We start from the raw sequence: 17,955 nt of genomic DNA, 5'->3' as shown, positions 1-17,955 counted from the left end.
GTGTACTGTGTATCTGTGACGCTTTCACTAATCGTTATATTTCATTTACACTTTGAAACATTGTCTTTGGGGTGGGAGAAATAGCTGCCGCTTTACATTACCAGCGCAGCATCCCGCGTGGTGGTAAGTCGTATCAATTAAAGGTCCTGAGATTAACTCGCACCTTGCAGCGAGGGCATCATACGTACAGTACGAACCAGAGTGAGTCCAGTTTGGCTTTACACAGCTTTTCAAAATATTCAAATCGTAGCTTCCCCTGGAGGTGAGGTCACATCGTGCATTTTTATAAAGTTGTCTCGAACAAGGAACGACATGATTTGGTTGGTTTCTCAGCAATATTCCATCCTAACGATGGCACAATGTAAATAATCGTTTACTGTTTCTGTTACTTGACAGTGGTCAGTAAAAAGGGAGACAAGACGTAAATGACGAAGGGCGGTGAAGGTCTGCCTTAATCTTGGATTCGAACCAACGGTTATGGAAACACCGCCCTGCACAGCTGTGTTCCATTGCCTTAGACGACTGGGCCACTCCTGCTCCCAAGTATCGTTGGGAGAGGTACTTTGGACTTTTTTCTAACACACTGGTCCAAATAATAGACTACTTCGAAATACAGCTAAATGTTTAGCGCGCTCAAATGGGCAGAAACCATTTTAAAGTTGGATTTTCCTGAACAATTAATCATTTTCTCTAACGCGTTGTAAATAAGTCTTCTGGAAAACAGTACCTTGATTTCCAAGTTATCATGTTCTTCTTCCGGCTCACAGCACCTGTATTGATCACATCCGGACACCCACGCCATCACTCACACGTCTAGATAATCCCCACAGTGGAAACATGCATCTAATTCCAGTCGTGCTTAACCTGACAGAAAATACAATCTTCGCAACGAGGGGGCAATTAGTGAACTTCACAATAAATGAAGTGTTATGGGTGCAGTTAATCTGTGTCTGATATCAAAGCGGCTATAATAATCGAACCAAATCCTAACAGAAATATTTCAGTAGGTACCTTATTCGGCATTCATTGTTACCATCCTGCCCTGAGATAATATTTTCATACCCGCATTTTATTGACATTAACCTCATAATCTATCCGCTTTGTCAGTCTAATTACATAATAACAGCACCAGGTAGATGACGTACATAGGGAGCACTCCTTGACTCCTACTGCATACTGTATTACTTCAAACGTCTGAAGGCAGTTGACAAGGCAGTTTAAGCGATTACACTGGCAAAACTAGTGTACGGAAAATGACAAAATAAACTATTCGCAATGAGAAATGCCACAGCCCATCGGATCTTGAGCTGAAATCCCTGGTAGAAATGAGTTCTTTTTCATTTGTGATTCTGCTGTGAGTTCCTCCAAGCATTAATGAACTAAACGAGAAGTTGTAAATCACATGTCTTTATCAAGTTTATACTGGGTTCGGTGGGCTGACGTAGAATGTGTTCGTGAACACATCTTTGAATCTAACACTGATTTTATTTTTGTTGCAGGGGTAATCTAATTTACGATGACCATTCATAAGAGTCAGTGTTGATTTCGATTATGGTCAGTGAAGAATTCGCTTAAAAGGTATGTTTATTGAGGGCTTTTCTGAGATTGCGAGACAGATGATGAGAAGCTTGTTGAAATCATAGGGACAATGTTAGAATGTTATTCCACTAAAGGAACTATCATATCAATGTTAAACATTTTCTGTTCTGATTGAGCTATTCCCCCAAACAGGAACTGTCCAGTCGCCATTCTAATCTTATACTTCATCTATGTCCTGACACATGTTGCCCCTTGAAGATCCGGGTTTCGAATGGGTCTTCAGCAACCCATGCTTGTAGTAAAAGGCGACTAAGGTGATCGATAGCTGGGCTTCCTGACTTGGTTGATGCATGTCATGTTTACAAATTGCTTAGATCGATGCACATAAGGTCAATCACTGGATTGTCTGGTCCAGACTTTGAATCTACATCGAAACGTGGTTATATGCAGTAAACGAGAAGGAAGTTTACTTTTTCGTATTCAATGTGTCTCAGTCCGTGATTTGCAGGCCTTAGACTTTGGATAACGATCGTACCCATCGTTCACGTATCGTTACTGACTACCTCCAGCAGCAAAACATCACCAGAATGAAATGGTCAGACATGACTCCTGACCTTTCCCATAGAGTACGTCTGGGACATGATCGGGAGACGTGTACGCCGAAGTCAAAGGCCACCCGCTACTTTAGCCGAACTGGGATAGGCGCTGCAAGTGGAGTGGACAGGACTCCCTCAAATTGTCATTGGGAGAAAGAATCTGACCAAGCCCTATAAATGAATGTTTGACCAATCGTGGGGCATGACCCATTAGTGATCAAGTCATTTCAAACGTTCATGTTTAGACTACGCACCCCTGTCGCTGTCTTGCTTGTTTGCACCCTTACAATACACATCCAATATGTTATGTTGATTGTGATGATACACCAAATCTTCCTTTATCTTATCCATCTCTGATCATCACATGATACCTCTAGGTATTTCTGTAATCATCAGCTATTATCGAACATTACCTACTTCCTGTTCAGAGTATATATGAGGTAACAATAATCATTTCAACTTCCACCTTCAATAATCATATCCGTAACTTGAAGTCGTAAAATTATAAGTCATATAAAACATGAGACAAAAACATTTTATCTACACGCCCACACAAGAATGTATATTTATGCCCGAAAGCCTGTCATTACTGCACACGACCCAGCAGTACCATTGACCTCAGTCATGAAACCTTTAGAATATTGCCACATGCAAGTAAAGATTTATATAAAAAGGTGTGGGTTGAATAGAACTCCTTCAAAACAGCAGTGCTGTTGGAACCCGTCTGTCGAACATAATTACACAGCATTACAAACTCACAGACGTCTCAAAATAAGTAGTTCATGTTTAGAGGACAACCTCAGACACAGATTCAACCAGTGATGAATAGCCAGCAATGACGTCATAAACTCGGGGTAGTTGCTAACTGACCATAACTCCCTCCCAAAGTGCCCGGATTGCAGGTAGCGCTGAAGTAGAAAATTGGACGCTGTCCTTCTCTTTGAGAAACTCGGGGAATTGAAGCGAAGGTCAGGTCACTCCTTTACCATCTCTGTTGACAAACCTCGGGGGACTGGACATCAGAAAAAGGTGGATTTATATCAATACCTCCGTCCGAGCTGCTCGTGCAAATCGTGTTTACTCTAGCGTCTTTACAGTGTTGAGTCTTACCCCTTTCAGACATCAAGGCCTCGGCTGGGTGAGAAGCACGTCTGGGATGTAGGGCAAAACAAGTGGTACAAATGATGAGGGAAAGGGCACGGCCTCTATATTACTGGAGCAGCACGCTAGTCCTAAAGTAGTCCCATGATCAAAAACACCTTCTAAAAACACATACACTGGCAAACACTGGTGACGAACGGGTCGATGGTAGACGTATATCTGGCTATCTACACAAACCTCTCTTTCGTCGCCATTTCAGAGGATTTTGTCCAGCTATCATCACCGACAAAAATATTGATGATGTGATGGAAAGACTTCGCTTGTGATTCAAAGCAGTCTCTCTGAATGACCTTGACCTCGTCATATCTCAAAGAAAGACGTTATTCATCAGGAATACATTTTATTGCTTCTCCTATTTATCAACTGTGACACTTAGGATTGATTTTAACCCCTGCTCAGGCGGCACATTTAGCACATATTGAATATGCATCTTGCAGTATAAAAGGACCATCAGTAAACCAGATGATGTTCCAGAATAACATCAACTCATCCACGCAGGAAGAACACAGATAACAGCAAGGATGGACTGTTCGAAGAAAAGTTATCGTAATGAAACAGATACATCAAATTTCAGTAAGAGATTTCATTACACCTTGAATTGTTCCTCAGCAATGAGCGAGTGAGTGAGTAACGCCGCTTTGAACAGTAAACATTTGATCTACACGTCCACACAAGAATGTATATTTATGCCCGAAAGCCTGTCATTACTGCATACGACCCAGCTGTACCATTGATCTCAGTCATGAAACCTTTAGAATATTGCCACATGCTAGTAAAGATTTATATAAAAAGGTGTGGGTTGAATAGAAGTCCTTCAAAAAAGCATTGCTGTTGGAATCCGTCTGTCGAACACAATTAAACTACTCACAGACGTCTCAAAATAAGTAATTCAGGTTTAGAGGACTGCCTCAGACACAGATTCAACTGGTGATGAAGTGCCTGGAAATGAGGGAATTATACCAATACCACCGTCCGAGCTGCTCGTGCAAATCGTATTTACTCTAGCGCCTTTAAAGTGTTGAGTCTTACCCCTTTCGGGCCTCAGGGTCCGACTGGGTGGGAAGTTCGTCTGGGATGTAGGGCAAAACAAGTAGTACAAATGGTGAGGGAAAGAGCACGGCCTCTAGATTACTGGAGCAGCACGCTTGTCCTAAAGTAGTCTCATGATCAAAAACACCCTCTAAAAACACATACACTGACAAACACTAGTGACGAACGGGTCGATGGTAGACGTATGTCTGGCTATCTACAAACACCTCTCTTTTTGTGGCCGTTTCAGAGGACTTTGTCCAGCATCATTCCATTTTCATCAACGACAAAAATATTGATGATGTGATGGAAAGACTTCGCTTGTGATTCAAAGCAGTCTGTCTGAATGACCTTGACCTCGTCATATCTCAAAGAAAGACGTTATTCATCAGGAATACATTTTATTGCTGTTCTGTTTATAAACTGTGACACTTAGGATTGATTTAAACCACTACCTAGGCGGAACATTTAGTACATATTGAATAGGAATCACATAGTATAAAAGGACGATAAATAAAGGGATTATGCTTGATGTTCATCCACCCATCCACCCAGGAAGTACACAGCAAGGATGGACTGTTCGGTAACGAAACAGATACATTTTATTTCAGTGAGTGAGTTTTATAACATCTTGAATTGTTCTTCAGCAGTGAGTGAGTAACGCCGCTTTCAACAGTATTACAGTAATATCACGGCCTGTTAGCTTACTACTGGAGGACAGCACGAAGTGATGCAGATCTGAGACGTTTTCCACTTTGGAGGAACCAACGAGCATGGGTATGGTGCTGACAAAACCACGAACCATAATCGGAGCGAACCGGGATTCGAAGCCACTGTGGTGCCTTAGTACTTCTGTAATGTTGTGTCATTTTCATGCAGAAAGAAATTCCAAAGTGATGCAAGCCTTTCAATTTCTACTTTGGGAATCCCCAGAATCCGATTATGGTTCTGCTAGACCATTATTGCAGTTCATACAGCCAGACCATTATCGGAATTTCCTTCAGCGGATTCTGAGGTGAAATGAAATGGGGCTTTACGTCGCGTCCAAGATTATTGCATTTGCGTGCGTGCATGTGACTTCTTGTACTAGTCCAGACTAATGCCAATTTTAAAGTGCTTGCCCACTGAGATACCATGCCGCAGTGTAACATGAAACCCCAACTCAGACTGAGTATACTGTTTACCGACTCTGAGCCGACCAGTAATTGGTTCAGCGCCTTAATGTCAAGCGCCAGGCAGGTTAACAACAAGGTCCAACGTTTAACGTCTTTTGGTGTGACTCGGCCGGGGATCGAACCCCGACCTTCCGCTCTCCGGGCTCTTCCGCCTGACCATGGAGACGGTCCTATCAGATTCTGAAACGGCCAGGGAAATAACGCAGTACAGCGAAGTGCGTCACCTTACATCTCTGGGTGCCCTGCCAGTTTGGGTGATGACCTCAGATTATATGGTGCGCCTCACCCTGTGACAGGAAGGAGAGCTTACGGAAGCATCTACACTCAGATCATACAAGAAACGGCGTCTTAACTAAGCACTTTTTCCACATTGTAAGTTTAGTGAAAACTTGTAAAACTGTAAGATTGTTATTGAGACAGTTCATGGACATGCTACGACGTCACACATAATGATCTGAATTACAATGGGGCGGGGTGCAGTGGTTAAAGCGTTCGCTGGAATAGAGATCTTTGTCCAAATATATTTCAATTCGTAATCAAAGAAATGAGTGTTTGTAGGTGTACAGCACCAGATATAGAACAAAATATACTCATCAAATGCCTTAAAAGTGTGGGTGGCAACATGGTATGTGCGCTCTCAGGCTTAAGATCCAGGTTTCATTTGTGAGTCTACAGTTATATTTAGATGTTCAGGTACAAATTACTACAACACACTCCGACTTAGCCTCATTGGCCATTCTGGGCCACTCCTTCAAAGGCTAGGAGTATTGTTAGAAAATATAATTTAGACCTCTGACACACACCACCCCCCACCCCCCCACCACCCCCACCCCCCAACTCACACACACGCACACATAAACACACAAACACACACCACACCCCTTCCCCTCCACTCCCCTTCCCTCCCCTCCCACACACCTTTAAACTATGGAATAGCCGGGTAATGGTGATAGTGTGCTTGCTATGTGTCGTTTGCCTTGTCTGTGTCATCGTGACCCGACGTCGTGGGTCTTTGTTCATGCTTTCAACCACTGGTCTGCCTGACAGACAGAATTATTTACAGGCTACCGCGATATGAGTGAAATACTGTTGACTGTGGCGTAAAACTATACTCACTCCAACCTACCCATTCACTTATTCCCATTTGCAAGGATAAAAGAATGGGTTCCGGATTTAAAACTACTTTCCTGTTATTAGACGCAATCATGCATACGCACCTAATGCAAAGTTGTGTGTTGAATTGATTCTGTGTTGTTTGTTCTGGTCCTGTCCAACCTTTTGTCTGATGATTCATTATTTTCAGTCAACAAAAATATAAAAAATTCCATTCTATTGCAAACACTTATTATCAGATAATGGGAACTAAATATTGACTTATGAGACATTCATACGTTTGCACAGAACCACGCCTCGTTGGAGTCCCCTCATGTCTTATGAGAAACAACTATTAGCTTTATTCGAGCGCTTTCAAAAGGAAGCCACAATTCTGAAAATCGTTCATCCAATTTTGTTTGATCATGAAAGTTAAAACCAAGAAGTTGATCATCCGTGAGGAGACACGAAACGTTGTGTACTGTGTATCTGTGATGCGTTCACTAATCGTTATATTTCATTAACACTTTGAAACATTGTCTTTGAGGTGGGAGAAATAGCTGCCGCTTTAGATCTCTAGAGCAGCATCACGCGTGGTGGTATGTCATATGAATTAAAGGTCCTGATATTAACTCGCACCTTGCAGTGAGGGCATCTACGTCTTACATACGTACATTACGCACTAGAGTGAGTGAGTCCAGTTTGGCTTTACACGGCTTTTCAAATATTCAAATCGTAGCTTCCCCTGGAGGTGAGGTCACATCATGCATTTTTAAAAAGTTGTCTCGAACAAGGTACGACACGATTTGGTTTGTTTCCTGCTTCATGTCGCACTCAGCAATATTCAACCAAAACGATGGCACCATGTAAATAATCTTTTACTGTTTCTGTTACTTGACTGTAGTCAGTTAATGTGGAGACAAGACTCAAATGACGAAGGGCGATGAAAGTTGCCTTGTGCTGAAGACCTCTCTTGATGATGAAGACCTGCCTTGATGATGAAGTCCCATCTTGATGATGAAGACTTATCTTGATGATGAAGACCTGTCTTGATGATGAAGACTTATTTTCATTATGAAGACACGCCTTGATGAAGAAGGCATGTAGCTGTCACAAAAGATCGGGGGTTGCTAATATGTCAGACATGTCTTCGTTGTGTTATATGTGCCAATCTCAATAGGCATTGTTGCAGGTTATGTTTGAAGCCACTTTGAAACAGTGTTTCAGTATTCTCACAGCGTGTATCTTTTATGTTGGATGATATATCCAATATGAATCTAAGACGTTTATCCACGTTTGTCAAACCCACGTCAATGGTACGCAGCTGACAAACCAGGATTATAAATAGGATCAATCTGGGATCCGAACCAACGGTTTTGGAGACACCACTCTGCACAGCCGAGCTCCATTGCCTTAGACGACTGGGCCACCCGTGCTCCCTAGTATCGTTGGGAGAGGTACTTTGGTCTTTTCTTCTGATAAAACATCAAACCAACAGTAAGAATAAGAATGTGATGTCGTAGCCTTCAGTCCGCATTCAGCGATACATCCACAAAGCACCAGAGAGTTATGAACGGTAGTGGTGTGTGATTGAGATATACTGTGATAACTACGGACAGATAAAAGTCTACAGACTCGCCAATGTTACTTTTTTTGGTGAATTGTGGTACATAGTTTATCAAACCAGTGTTGCTCCGGGCGAACACACTGATCCAAATACTACTTCGAAACACAGATAAATGTTTAGTCATCTCCGAGTGTCGCTATGCATTTCCCCCATGTCTTTAATCTCAATGCGCCTTCTCGCTCCAATGGGCAGAAATCATTCTAAAGTTGGATTTGCCTTAACAATTAATCATTTTCCCTCACGCGTTCTAAATAAGTCTTCTGGAAAACAGTACCTTGATTTCCAAGTTATCATGTTCTTCTTCCGGCTCACAGCACCTGTATTGATCACATCCGGGCACCCACGCCATCACTCACACGTCTAGATAATTCCCACAGTGGAAACACACATCTAATTAACCTGACAGAAAATACAATCTTCGCAACAAGGGGGGCAGTTAGTGAACTTCACAACAAATTTGGGGTCACGGGTGCAGTTAATTTTTGTCTGATATGAATGCGGCTACAATAATCAAATCAAATCCTTACAGAAATATTTCAGTGGCTACCTTATTCCGCATTCATTGTTGCCATCCTGCTGTTAGATAATATTTTCATAACCGCATTTTATTGACATTAACCTCATAATCTATACGCTTTTGTCAATCTAATTAGATAATAACAGCCCTAGGAAGCACTCTTTGAATCCTACTGCATAGGGAGAATTCATTTTTAATCCCAACGTCTGAAGGAAGTTGACAAGACAGTTTTAAGCCATTACACTGGCAATACAAGTGTGCGGCAAATTACAAAATAAACTATACGCTATGAGAAATACCACAGCCCATCGGATAACGAGATAATCAAAGCCTGGTTTTACGACATGATGAATCCATGTGAAAATGTGGACAAGGATCTGTGGAAACTTGGAGGCTGAGCTGAAAAACCCTGATGCAGATGAGTTCTATTTTATTTGTGTTTCTGCTGTGAGTTCCTCCAAGCATTAATGAACTAAACGTGAAGCTGTAAATCACATGTCTTTATCCAGTTTATACTGGGTTCTATGGGCCGACGTAGAATTTGTTCGTGAACACATCTTTGAATTTGAAAATGATTATATTTTTATTGAAATGGTAATCTAATCTATAATGGCCGTTCAAAAGAGTCAGTGTTGCTTTCGATTATGGTCAAAGAACAATTCGCTTAAAAGGTATATTTATTGAGAGCTTTTCTGAGATTGCGAGAGAGATGATGAGAAACTTGTTGAAATCATCGTTGATGAAACTGGCCTGTTTTAATAAAAGTTATGACGGAGTGTTTGAATAGCAGACATTTTTTTAATGAATGTATCATAGGGACAGTGTTAGAATGTTATTCCACTAAAGGAACTATCATATCATTGTAAACCATTTTCTGTTCTGGTTGAGCTATTCCCCTCAAAAGGAACTGTCCAGTCTCCATTCTAATCTTATACTTCCTCAATGTCCCGACACATCTTTCCCCATGAAGATCCATGCTTGTCGTAAGATGCGACTAGGGGGACCGGGTGGTCAGTCTCGCTAACATGGTTGATGCATGTCATCGTATCCAAACTGCGTAGATTGATGATCATGAAGTCAGTCACTGGATTGTCATCATATAGTTGGAATATTGCCGAGTGCGGTGTTAAACAACAAACAAACGTTTCCAAATGACAATGATGTATCAACTGTACATGAATACGACAACAACCAATTTCAACTGTATCAGCGTCTTCGTCCAATCGGAAATTATATACCAAGTATCCCCAACAGGATATTCCCGATCACACTCTCTGCGGAACAGCCCTGGTATCGCTGTTGTAATTCTCAAATGAAAGTGGAAAGAAATTTAGTGGATCGGTGCATATAATGTCAATCACTGGATTGGTTGGTCCAGGCTCGATTATTTACAGACCAACACTATATAGCTGGAATATGGCTGAGTGCGACGTTAAATAACAAATACCTATTAATAATCATTATTTTTATTATGGATGGGTGGAATGGTTGATTAGTATTACGGTCATTCTTGAGTTTGACACTTCAGTAAAACGTCGTCAAATCGCGCTGAGCCATTAGTATTGTTGAATTGCATTCTCCACAGTAACACGAAAGCCTTCTTCTCTGGCTTTAATTCAGGATTTGGGATTAGTGAATGCATGGTCTACGATGTGATGATGGGCTATTTGCATGCTTCAAGCTGGTCGAACTCAGCGAGAGTTGGCCAGTATGTTCAATGTGTCTCTGTTTGATTGGCATTCTACAAGTTGGTGTGTCAAAAAGAAAAAGTACAACTTTATTGATAACATCTTCTGGTTTATTGCATATAGCGACGTTTCTATGCAGATTTTGACACACTCACGCGAAGGAATCTACATCGAAACGTGGCTATATAGAGTATACCAGAAGGAAGTTGTTATCCATTTACGGTTTCGTATTCAATGTGTCTCAGTCCGTGATTTGCAGACCTTGGAACAGGGTTCTGCAGACACAGGGCTCCCGAGATCAATAGACCAGCATCGATTAATCAGAAACCACAAATTTAGAAGAAATCGAGCCCAAACAAACATCAAATCGCTGTCCATTTGCACCAGGCCACCAGGGTTAAAGTTACTGTCCAAACGATTAGAAATCGTCTGCTTGCAGGAAATCTGCATGCTCGTGTTGCTGAACCACGTCTTGCATCACCAATAACAAATCGACAAATTCTAGCCGGACGCCAATGGTGTTTAGAGTGTAAAAAAGAATTGGGAAAGTACCGGTGTTATGTTTCGAGATGAGTCCAGATTAACTCTGGAATTTCTGGATAGGTGTGGACGTGTCTGGAGGCGGACTAACGAACGTCATCCGAACGTCAATGTAATTTAACATAGAACATTTTGGGGGTGATCTCCGATGATAATGGGTGGAATCACAATGACAGCCAAGACGCTAAAGCGTATGGTACATGGAAAGGTCACTGGACAGTACTACCGAGACAACATACTGTGCCAAAATTAATACCGTTTGAATTGATGCAAGTTTTGTCTTTCAAGACAATATCGCTCGTACCCATCGTTCACGTATCGTTACTGACTACCTCCAGCAGCACAACATCACCAGAATGAAATGGTCAGACATGACTCCTGACCTTTCCCATAGAGCACGTCTGGGACACGATCAGGAGACGTGTACGCCGAAGTCAAAGGCCACCCGCTACATTAGCCGAACTGGGATAGGCGCTGCAAGTGGAGTTGACAGGACTCCCTCAAATTTTCATTGGGAGAAAGAATCTGACCAAGCCCTATAAATGAATGTTTGACCAATCGTGGGGGCATGACCCATTAGTGATCAAGTCATTTCAAACGTTCATGTTTTGACTACGCACCCCTGTCGCTGTCTTGCTTGTTTGCACCCTTACAATATACAGTCAGTACGATATGTTGATTGTCATGATAAACCAATTCTTCATTTTTTCTTACCCATCTATTACCTCAATCTTGGTATTTCAGTAATCATCCGCTATTATCGAATATCCCCTACTTAACTGCAGAGAATATATATGAGGTCAAAAATAATCATTTCAACTTCCAACCTGAATTGCTAATGATATCTGTAACTGTATGTCGTCATATAAAACATGACAAAAAACGTTTGATCTACACGTCCACACAAGAATGTATATTTATGCCCGAAAGCCTGTCATTACATCATACGACCCAGCAGTACCATTGATCTCAGTCATGAAACCTTTAGAATATTGCCACATGCTAGTAAAGATTTATATATAAAGGTGTTGCTTGAATGGAAACCCTACAAAACAGCATTGCTGTTGTGAATACGTCTGACGAACACAATTACACAGCATCAAGAACTCACAGACGTCTCAAAATAAGTAGTTCAGGTTCAGAGGACAGCCTCAGACACAGATTCAACTACTGATGAATAGCCAGCAAATGAGGGCACTCTTATCAATGACGTCATGAACTCAGGGTAGTTGCTAACTGACCATAACTCCCTCCCAAAGTGCCCGGATTGCCGGTAGGGCTGAAGTAGAAAATTGGACGCCGTCCTTCTCTTTGAGAAACTCGGGGAATTGAAGCGAAGGTCAGGTCACTCCATTACCATCTCTGTTGACAAACCTCGGGGGACTGGACATCGGAAAAAAGGTTGAATTATATCAATACCACCGTCCGAGCTGCTCGTGCGAATCGTGTTTACTCTAGCGCCTTTACAGTGTTGAGTCTTACCCCTTTCGGGCCTCAGGGCCCCGTCTGGGTGAGAAGCACGTCTGGGATGTAGGGCAAAACAAGTAGTGCAAATGATGAGGGAAAAGGCACGGCCTCTAGATTACTGGAGCAACACGCTTGTCCTGAAGTAATCCCACCAAAAACATCTTCTAGAAACACACACACATACCGACTCAGTGATGACGAACGGGTCGATGGTAGACGTATGTCTGGCTGTGCACACAAACCTCTCTTATGTGGCCGTTTAGGAAGACTTTGTCCAGCATCATTTCATTTTCATCACCGACAAAAATATCAATGATGTGATTGAAAGAATATGCTTGTGATTCACAGCAGTCTGTCTGAATGTCCTTGACCTTGTTATATCTCTAAGAAAGACGTTATTCAGCAATAACGTTTGGCTAGGAATATGTTTATGGCTTTTCTATTTATCAGCTGTTTCACTTAGGATTGATTTAGACCCCTACTCTGGGCACATTGAAAACATATTGAATAGGCATCACACAGAATAAAATGACGATTAGATTGTATTTGATGTTCAGTTATTCCGAAATGTTTGTGGTTCATGTCCTCAGTCTTCCACCCCTTTGAATCACATGAACTCATCCATGCACGAGGTACATGGAGAACAGAAATCATTGGCTGTTCCAAGAAATGTTATCGGTAATGAGTGAGTGGGTGAGTTGGGTTTAACGCCGCTTTAACAGTATTCCAGTTATATAGCGGCGTGTCAGCTTAATGTGGGAGGAAAGCCCGAAGTGATGCAGGTCTCAGACGTTTACGACTTCGGTGAAACCCACAAGCACTGGTATGGTGCTGACAAACCTAGAAACATAATCGGGGCGAACCGGGATTCGAACCCACAACCATAGATTTCTGGCGTGCCCATGGGACGCAGCTCTGGACAGCGAATCGCGGCGCCTTAGACGACTGGGCCACCTGTGCCCCCTTATCGGTAATGAAATAGATACATCTTATTTCAGTGAGTGAGTCTTATAACACTGTGAATTGTCTTTCAGTTACAACACAACGTGTCATTTGAGTGAGTGAGTGCGTGAGTGAGTGAGTGAGTGAGTGAGTGAGTGAGTGACACCGCTTTGAACAGTGCCCCAGGCCAGTTATGTCACGGCGTGTCAGCTAACTGTGGGAGGAAAGCCCGAAGTAATGCAGGTCTCAGACGTGTACCACTTCGGTGAAACCCACGAGCACAGGTATGATGCTGACAAACCTAGAAACATGATCGGGACGAACCGGGATTCGAACCAACTACCATAGATTTCATCTCTGCGGCGCATTAGAGTGTTCCATAATTTCGAACAGAATTTCGAACAGAACAGTTATGTCGTGTCAAAGTGATGCAGAAGGATATTCCATGTGATGCAGGTTTTTGACTATTTCTTCTTTGGGGAGACCATAGAATACGATAATTGGTTCTGCCAGACCATTATCGTAATCGGGGTTTTCTCCAAGAGATTCTGACACGGTAAGGGGCATAATTCAGCACAGTACAGCGAAGTGCGTCACCGTACACCTCTGGGTCCTCCCTGCCCCGTCAGTTTGGGTGAAGGCCATCATCAGATTATATGGTGCACCTCAGTCTATGACAGGAGGGAGAGCTAACCGGAGGATCTGCAGTCAGATCATAGATGAAACGGCGTCTAAATTAATCACTGTCTCTAAATGCGCGACCGGTTTGCACTTTCCCTTTGTATAATTGGTGAGATCCGTCTAACATCTCCACTGCTAGACTCCCCCGAGATGCTGGTGTCTGGATATGTGATTGTCGATCTTCAGTGATAGGTAGCCTGCTTGTCATTCCGACCGGACACCATCAACTCTGTAATCGGAGAGCAGATCTTGTGTTCACGTGACCCTGTCCCGCGCCACCTGGTGGACAAAAACGTCGATTTCGGATAGATCGGTCCCATCCTCTGACTTTAGATGTCATACTGCTTTTAACCCTACCAACTCACTTACACTGATGTCATGTGTTGTACAAAGGGAGATAATCAGACATCACAGGGGAGATAACTATGGGAGCATCAGTAGAAGAAGCTTAAAATTGAATATATAGATGTCCAATAAAACGTAAGGATGTCAGATTTTGTTTTGGTTCTTAGGGTTTCGAGCTAGCGAGTTGTGTTTAACGCCTCTTTTAACAGTATTCCAGTTATATCACGGCGTCACAGCTCAATGTGAGAGGAAGACCTGATATGAGGCAGGTCTTAGATGTTTACCACTTCGGTGAAACCCACGAGCACGGGTATGGTGCTGACAAACCAAAATACATAATCGGGGAGAACCGGGATTCGAACCCACAATCATAGGTTTCTGGCGTGCCCAAGGGACGCAAGTCTGTGCAGCGAATGGGAGACACCGCCCCAATTTACTCGCTAGGTGGCGCAAATGTACTAGTGGTTATAAGTCACAACCGGAAGTCTGCTTTCAAAGTGGCTCGTATCGAAGATTCACTCGACCGTTATCAGCTATGCCAAGATACTGCTCTGTTCCGGGTTGTAAAAATAAGATTGGAGGACATAAATACCCTTCAGACCCCGACCTGCAACAAAAGTGGCGCGTGGCGGTAAGAAGAGTTGATGTTCCAACAAAGAATCTGTGGAAGCAAGGGACAGGCGACGTAGTCTGTAGGGCTCACTTCACTGATGATGATTTCGTGGATACACTATTAGGTTCGTAAAAACAGTATTATTTTGTCTGTTGAGAATGATAAATAATTATTTGTGCATGGTTTTATTACTGTTTTTTTTGTATGTTGGCAAAGAAAAGCGCAAAAGCAGAATATATTAGCCTATAACAAATATCGAATAGCCAATATCCTCATACTGGTAACTGGGCCCTGTTTATCAGCTGTTCATTCACAGACCCAAACATTAATGATTAGGCCCAAACATTTGATTGTATATTTATTTATGTATGTTATTATGTAAACAATCTTTCTTTTATTAACTATAACAACGAAGTAAATTTATTCATAGAAAAAAATATACATGTCAAAATGTGATTTATTATTATTGAATAGCTAATATCCTCATGCTACTGTTCAGCAGCTGTTCATTCACAGACCCATTTACCTTAGTAAATATGATTAAGTTTCTGCTTGCTTAAAGCAATGTAAAGATATTTCTATAATCAGAGCTCCAGATAACTGTTTTTGAGCAAATGAGTTTTTATTCTAGGGTTTCTATTTTAAATGGTTTATAAGTATAACATTTTTCAAAGGGTAACCAATATTATTTCAATCATCCATTCATGACTCGATTAGGATTTTCCCAAAATTAGTGAACATTTATCATTAGATGTATATAACTGTACTTAATATATAGGCTTGACTCAGTAAATTAGCTCATAATTGTGTTTCAGAAATTAGCCCTGTTTTACGATTGCTGAAAAAGCTTCATTGGGTATTAACGCATGCTGTTTTCATACATTTGAGTTTTTCCTTAAATGCATGCATTTTTGTACACAAGATAATCAGTGTGTAATTGGCTTTTCAATATTTTTGGGGAGTATTTTACACAAATGTGCAGCTTATCTGTAGCTCTGTATAGCGTACACACACATTTAGATAATGAATATCATAAAACACAACCATGAATGTGTCTTCAACTTGTGTATTGTTGATTTATGCCATGTTTGCAAGTGAATTTAGATATAATTATTTTAGTTGATTCCTTGTTAAATGTTTGTTCTTGTTGCTTTGTGTTAAATTCCTGTTTTTAAGGAGCCATACAAACGATGACAAGCCTGAAGCTTCCGACGGAAGAATTACTCAACGAGGCCTGGGAAACTCAGTTTTGTACAATTTTCTATTATTGGTAAACTCTATAAGTAAATCACTAGAGGAATTTGAGGTCTTTCCACATGTAACATTACTTCATTGTTGTTAAATTTTCACCTGCATTTTCATATAATTAATAAGACTTATAAAAAATTAAAAGCTACTTGCTTATTTTCTTAATTATTAAGAGGAAAATCACCTCAATATGCATTTGTTTTCATTTCAATAAATTGAAACCTTTCATTTTTCTGTAACTTACATTAAATGTATTTAACATAAGGTGAACGAAGTCGTCTCCGGGCAGCTGCGGTTCCCTCCATCTTCCCACATACATCATGCACCAGTACATCAGCACTACCAACTCGACCAAAGAGGGCACATCAACTCCGTGAAGAAGAAGCCAACATAGCTATATTGAATGTGTCGTCGGAGGTGGAAATCGGTATTGGAGAGGATTGTGCTATCACAAGCCCATGTAGCTTGAATGAGCCTCTTGAAACATGTAAAAGTGACTCTCAGTCTACTCAGTGCAGTTTGTTAGGAAGTTGTTCCATAGAAACCTACATAAATAATCCCAAAGCTGTTTTGTACTTTGCTGGTTTCCAAGATTATGACCATTTCATGTTTTTCTTTCACTTGCTTGGTCCAGCAGTTTTTGAACTGAACTATCAATGTGAACTCTTGCACCCAAAAGACCAACTGTTTTTAACTCTAATGAAATTAAGACAGGCCAAGGATGACATTGAATTAAGTTTCTTGTTTGGCATATCATCATCCACTGTTTCCCAAATTGTAATAACATGGATCAATTTCTTATATTTCCAACTGAAGGAACTACAGATATGGCCATCAAGAGCAACTGTTGATGATCACATGCCAACAGATTTCGGTAAGAAGTTTAAAAACACTAGAGTCATTTTGGATGCAACAGAGATACCGATAAAGAAGCCATCTCATGTTGATGCTCAGAGCATGACATGGTCCAGCTATAAACATCAAAACACATTGAAAACTATGATCGGTTGCACACCCAGGGGGGCAGTCTCATTTATTAGTGAATCTTTTGGGGGGTCTGCTAGTGACAGACAGATCATAGAACAGTCTCCTTTACTTAACCCATCACATGGTATGTTTGAAAAACAAGATAGCATTATGGCTGACAGGGGCATTATGGTTCAAGACTTATTTGCAGCCCAAGATACTCAAGTAAACACCCCAACTATGTTGAAAGGCAAGTCACAGTTAGAACCAGAAGATGTTGTTAAGGATAGAAGAATTGCTTCTAAAAGAATCCATGTTGAACGTATAATTGGTCTGAGTAAAACTTTCAAAATTCTGAAAAAACATCTCCCACCAAGTAAAGTAGTACTTGGATCGCGGATTGTTTATGTTTGTTTTGCTATTTCAAATTTCAGAAATTCCATTGTAAATGAATTTGCTTGAAGCATCTCTTCTTTGTGATATCTGTGACTGAAATTTGTAGTAGTAGTAGTAGTAGAATTTTATTCAGTAGTGTGAGTTATTGAGAATTGTTTTACACCGCTTTTAGCAATATTCCAGCAATATCATGGTGGAGGACACCAGAAATGAGCTTCACCCATGTTACCCATGTCGGGAATTGAACCCGGGTCTTCGGAGTGACGAGTAAACACTTTAGCCATAAGGCCACCCCACTGCCTTATACAGAAGTAATATAATCGGTATGGTCAC

The 17,955-nt window shown here is 41.3% G+C and overlaps 1 protein-coding gene across 1 annotated transcript; it reads left to right on the top strand.

Annotated features, from left to right (window-relative positions):
- The first annotated feature begins 14,934 nt into the window (after positions 1–14,934).
- LOC139453248 (uncharacterized) lies at positions 14,935–17,696 on the top strand. The gene is made up of 2 exons (XM_071234874.1): positions 14,935–15,136; positions 16,526–17,696. Exons 1-2 carry the CDS (start codon positions 14,935–14,937, stop codon positions 17,686–17,688), a joined length of 1,365 nt encoding a protein of 454 aa, XP_071090975.1. The 3' UTR covers positions 17,689–17,696.
- Positions 17,697–17,955: the final 259 nt, after the last annotated feature.

This window comes from Haliotis cracherodii, unplaced genomic scaffold (assembly GCF_022045235.1).
Source record: "Haliotis cracherodii isolate W230 unplaced genomic scaffold, xgHalCrac1.p SCAF_9, whole genome shotgun sequence".
Taxonomy (NCBI): domain Eukaryota; kingdom Metazoa; phylum Mollusca; class Gastropoda; order Lepetellida; family Haliotidae; genus Haliotis; species Haliotis cracherodii.
This window is presented reverse-complemented; position numbering and strand designations above follow the sequence as displayed.

Coding starts and splice junctions, on each gene's coding strand:
- LOC139453248 (XM_071234874.1), top strand. CDS start 14,935: ATGCCAAGATACTGCTCTGTTCCGGGTTGTAAAAATAAGATTGGAGGA. Junction 15,137..16,525: donor TTTCGTGGATACACTATTAG/GTTCGTAAAAAC, acceptor ATTTAACATAAG/GTGAACGAAGTCGTCTCCGG.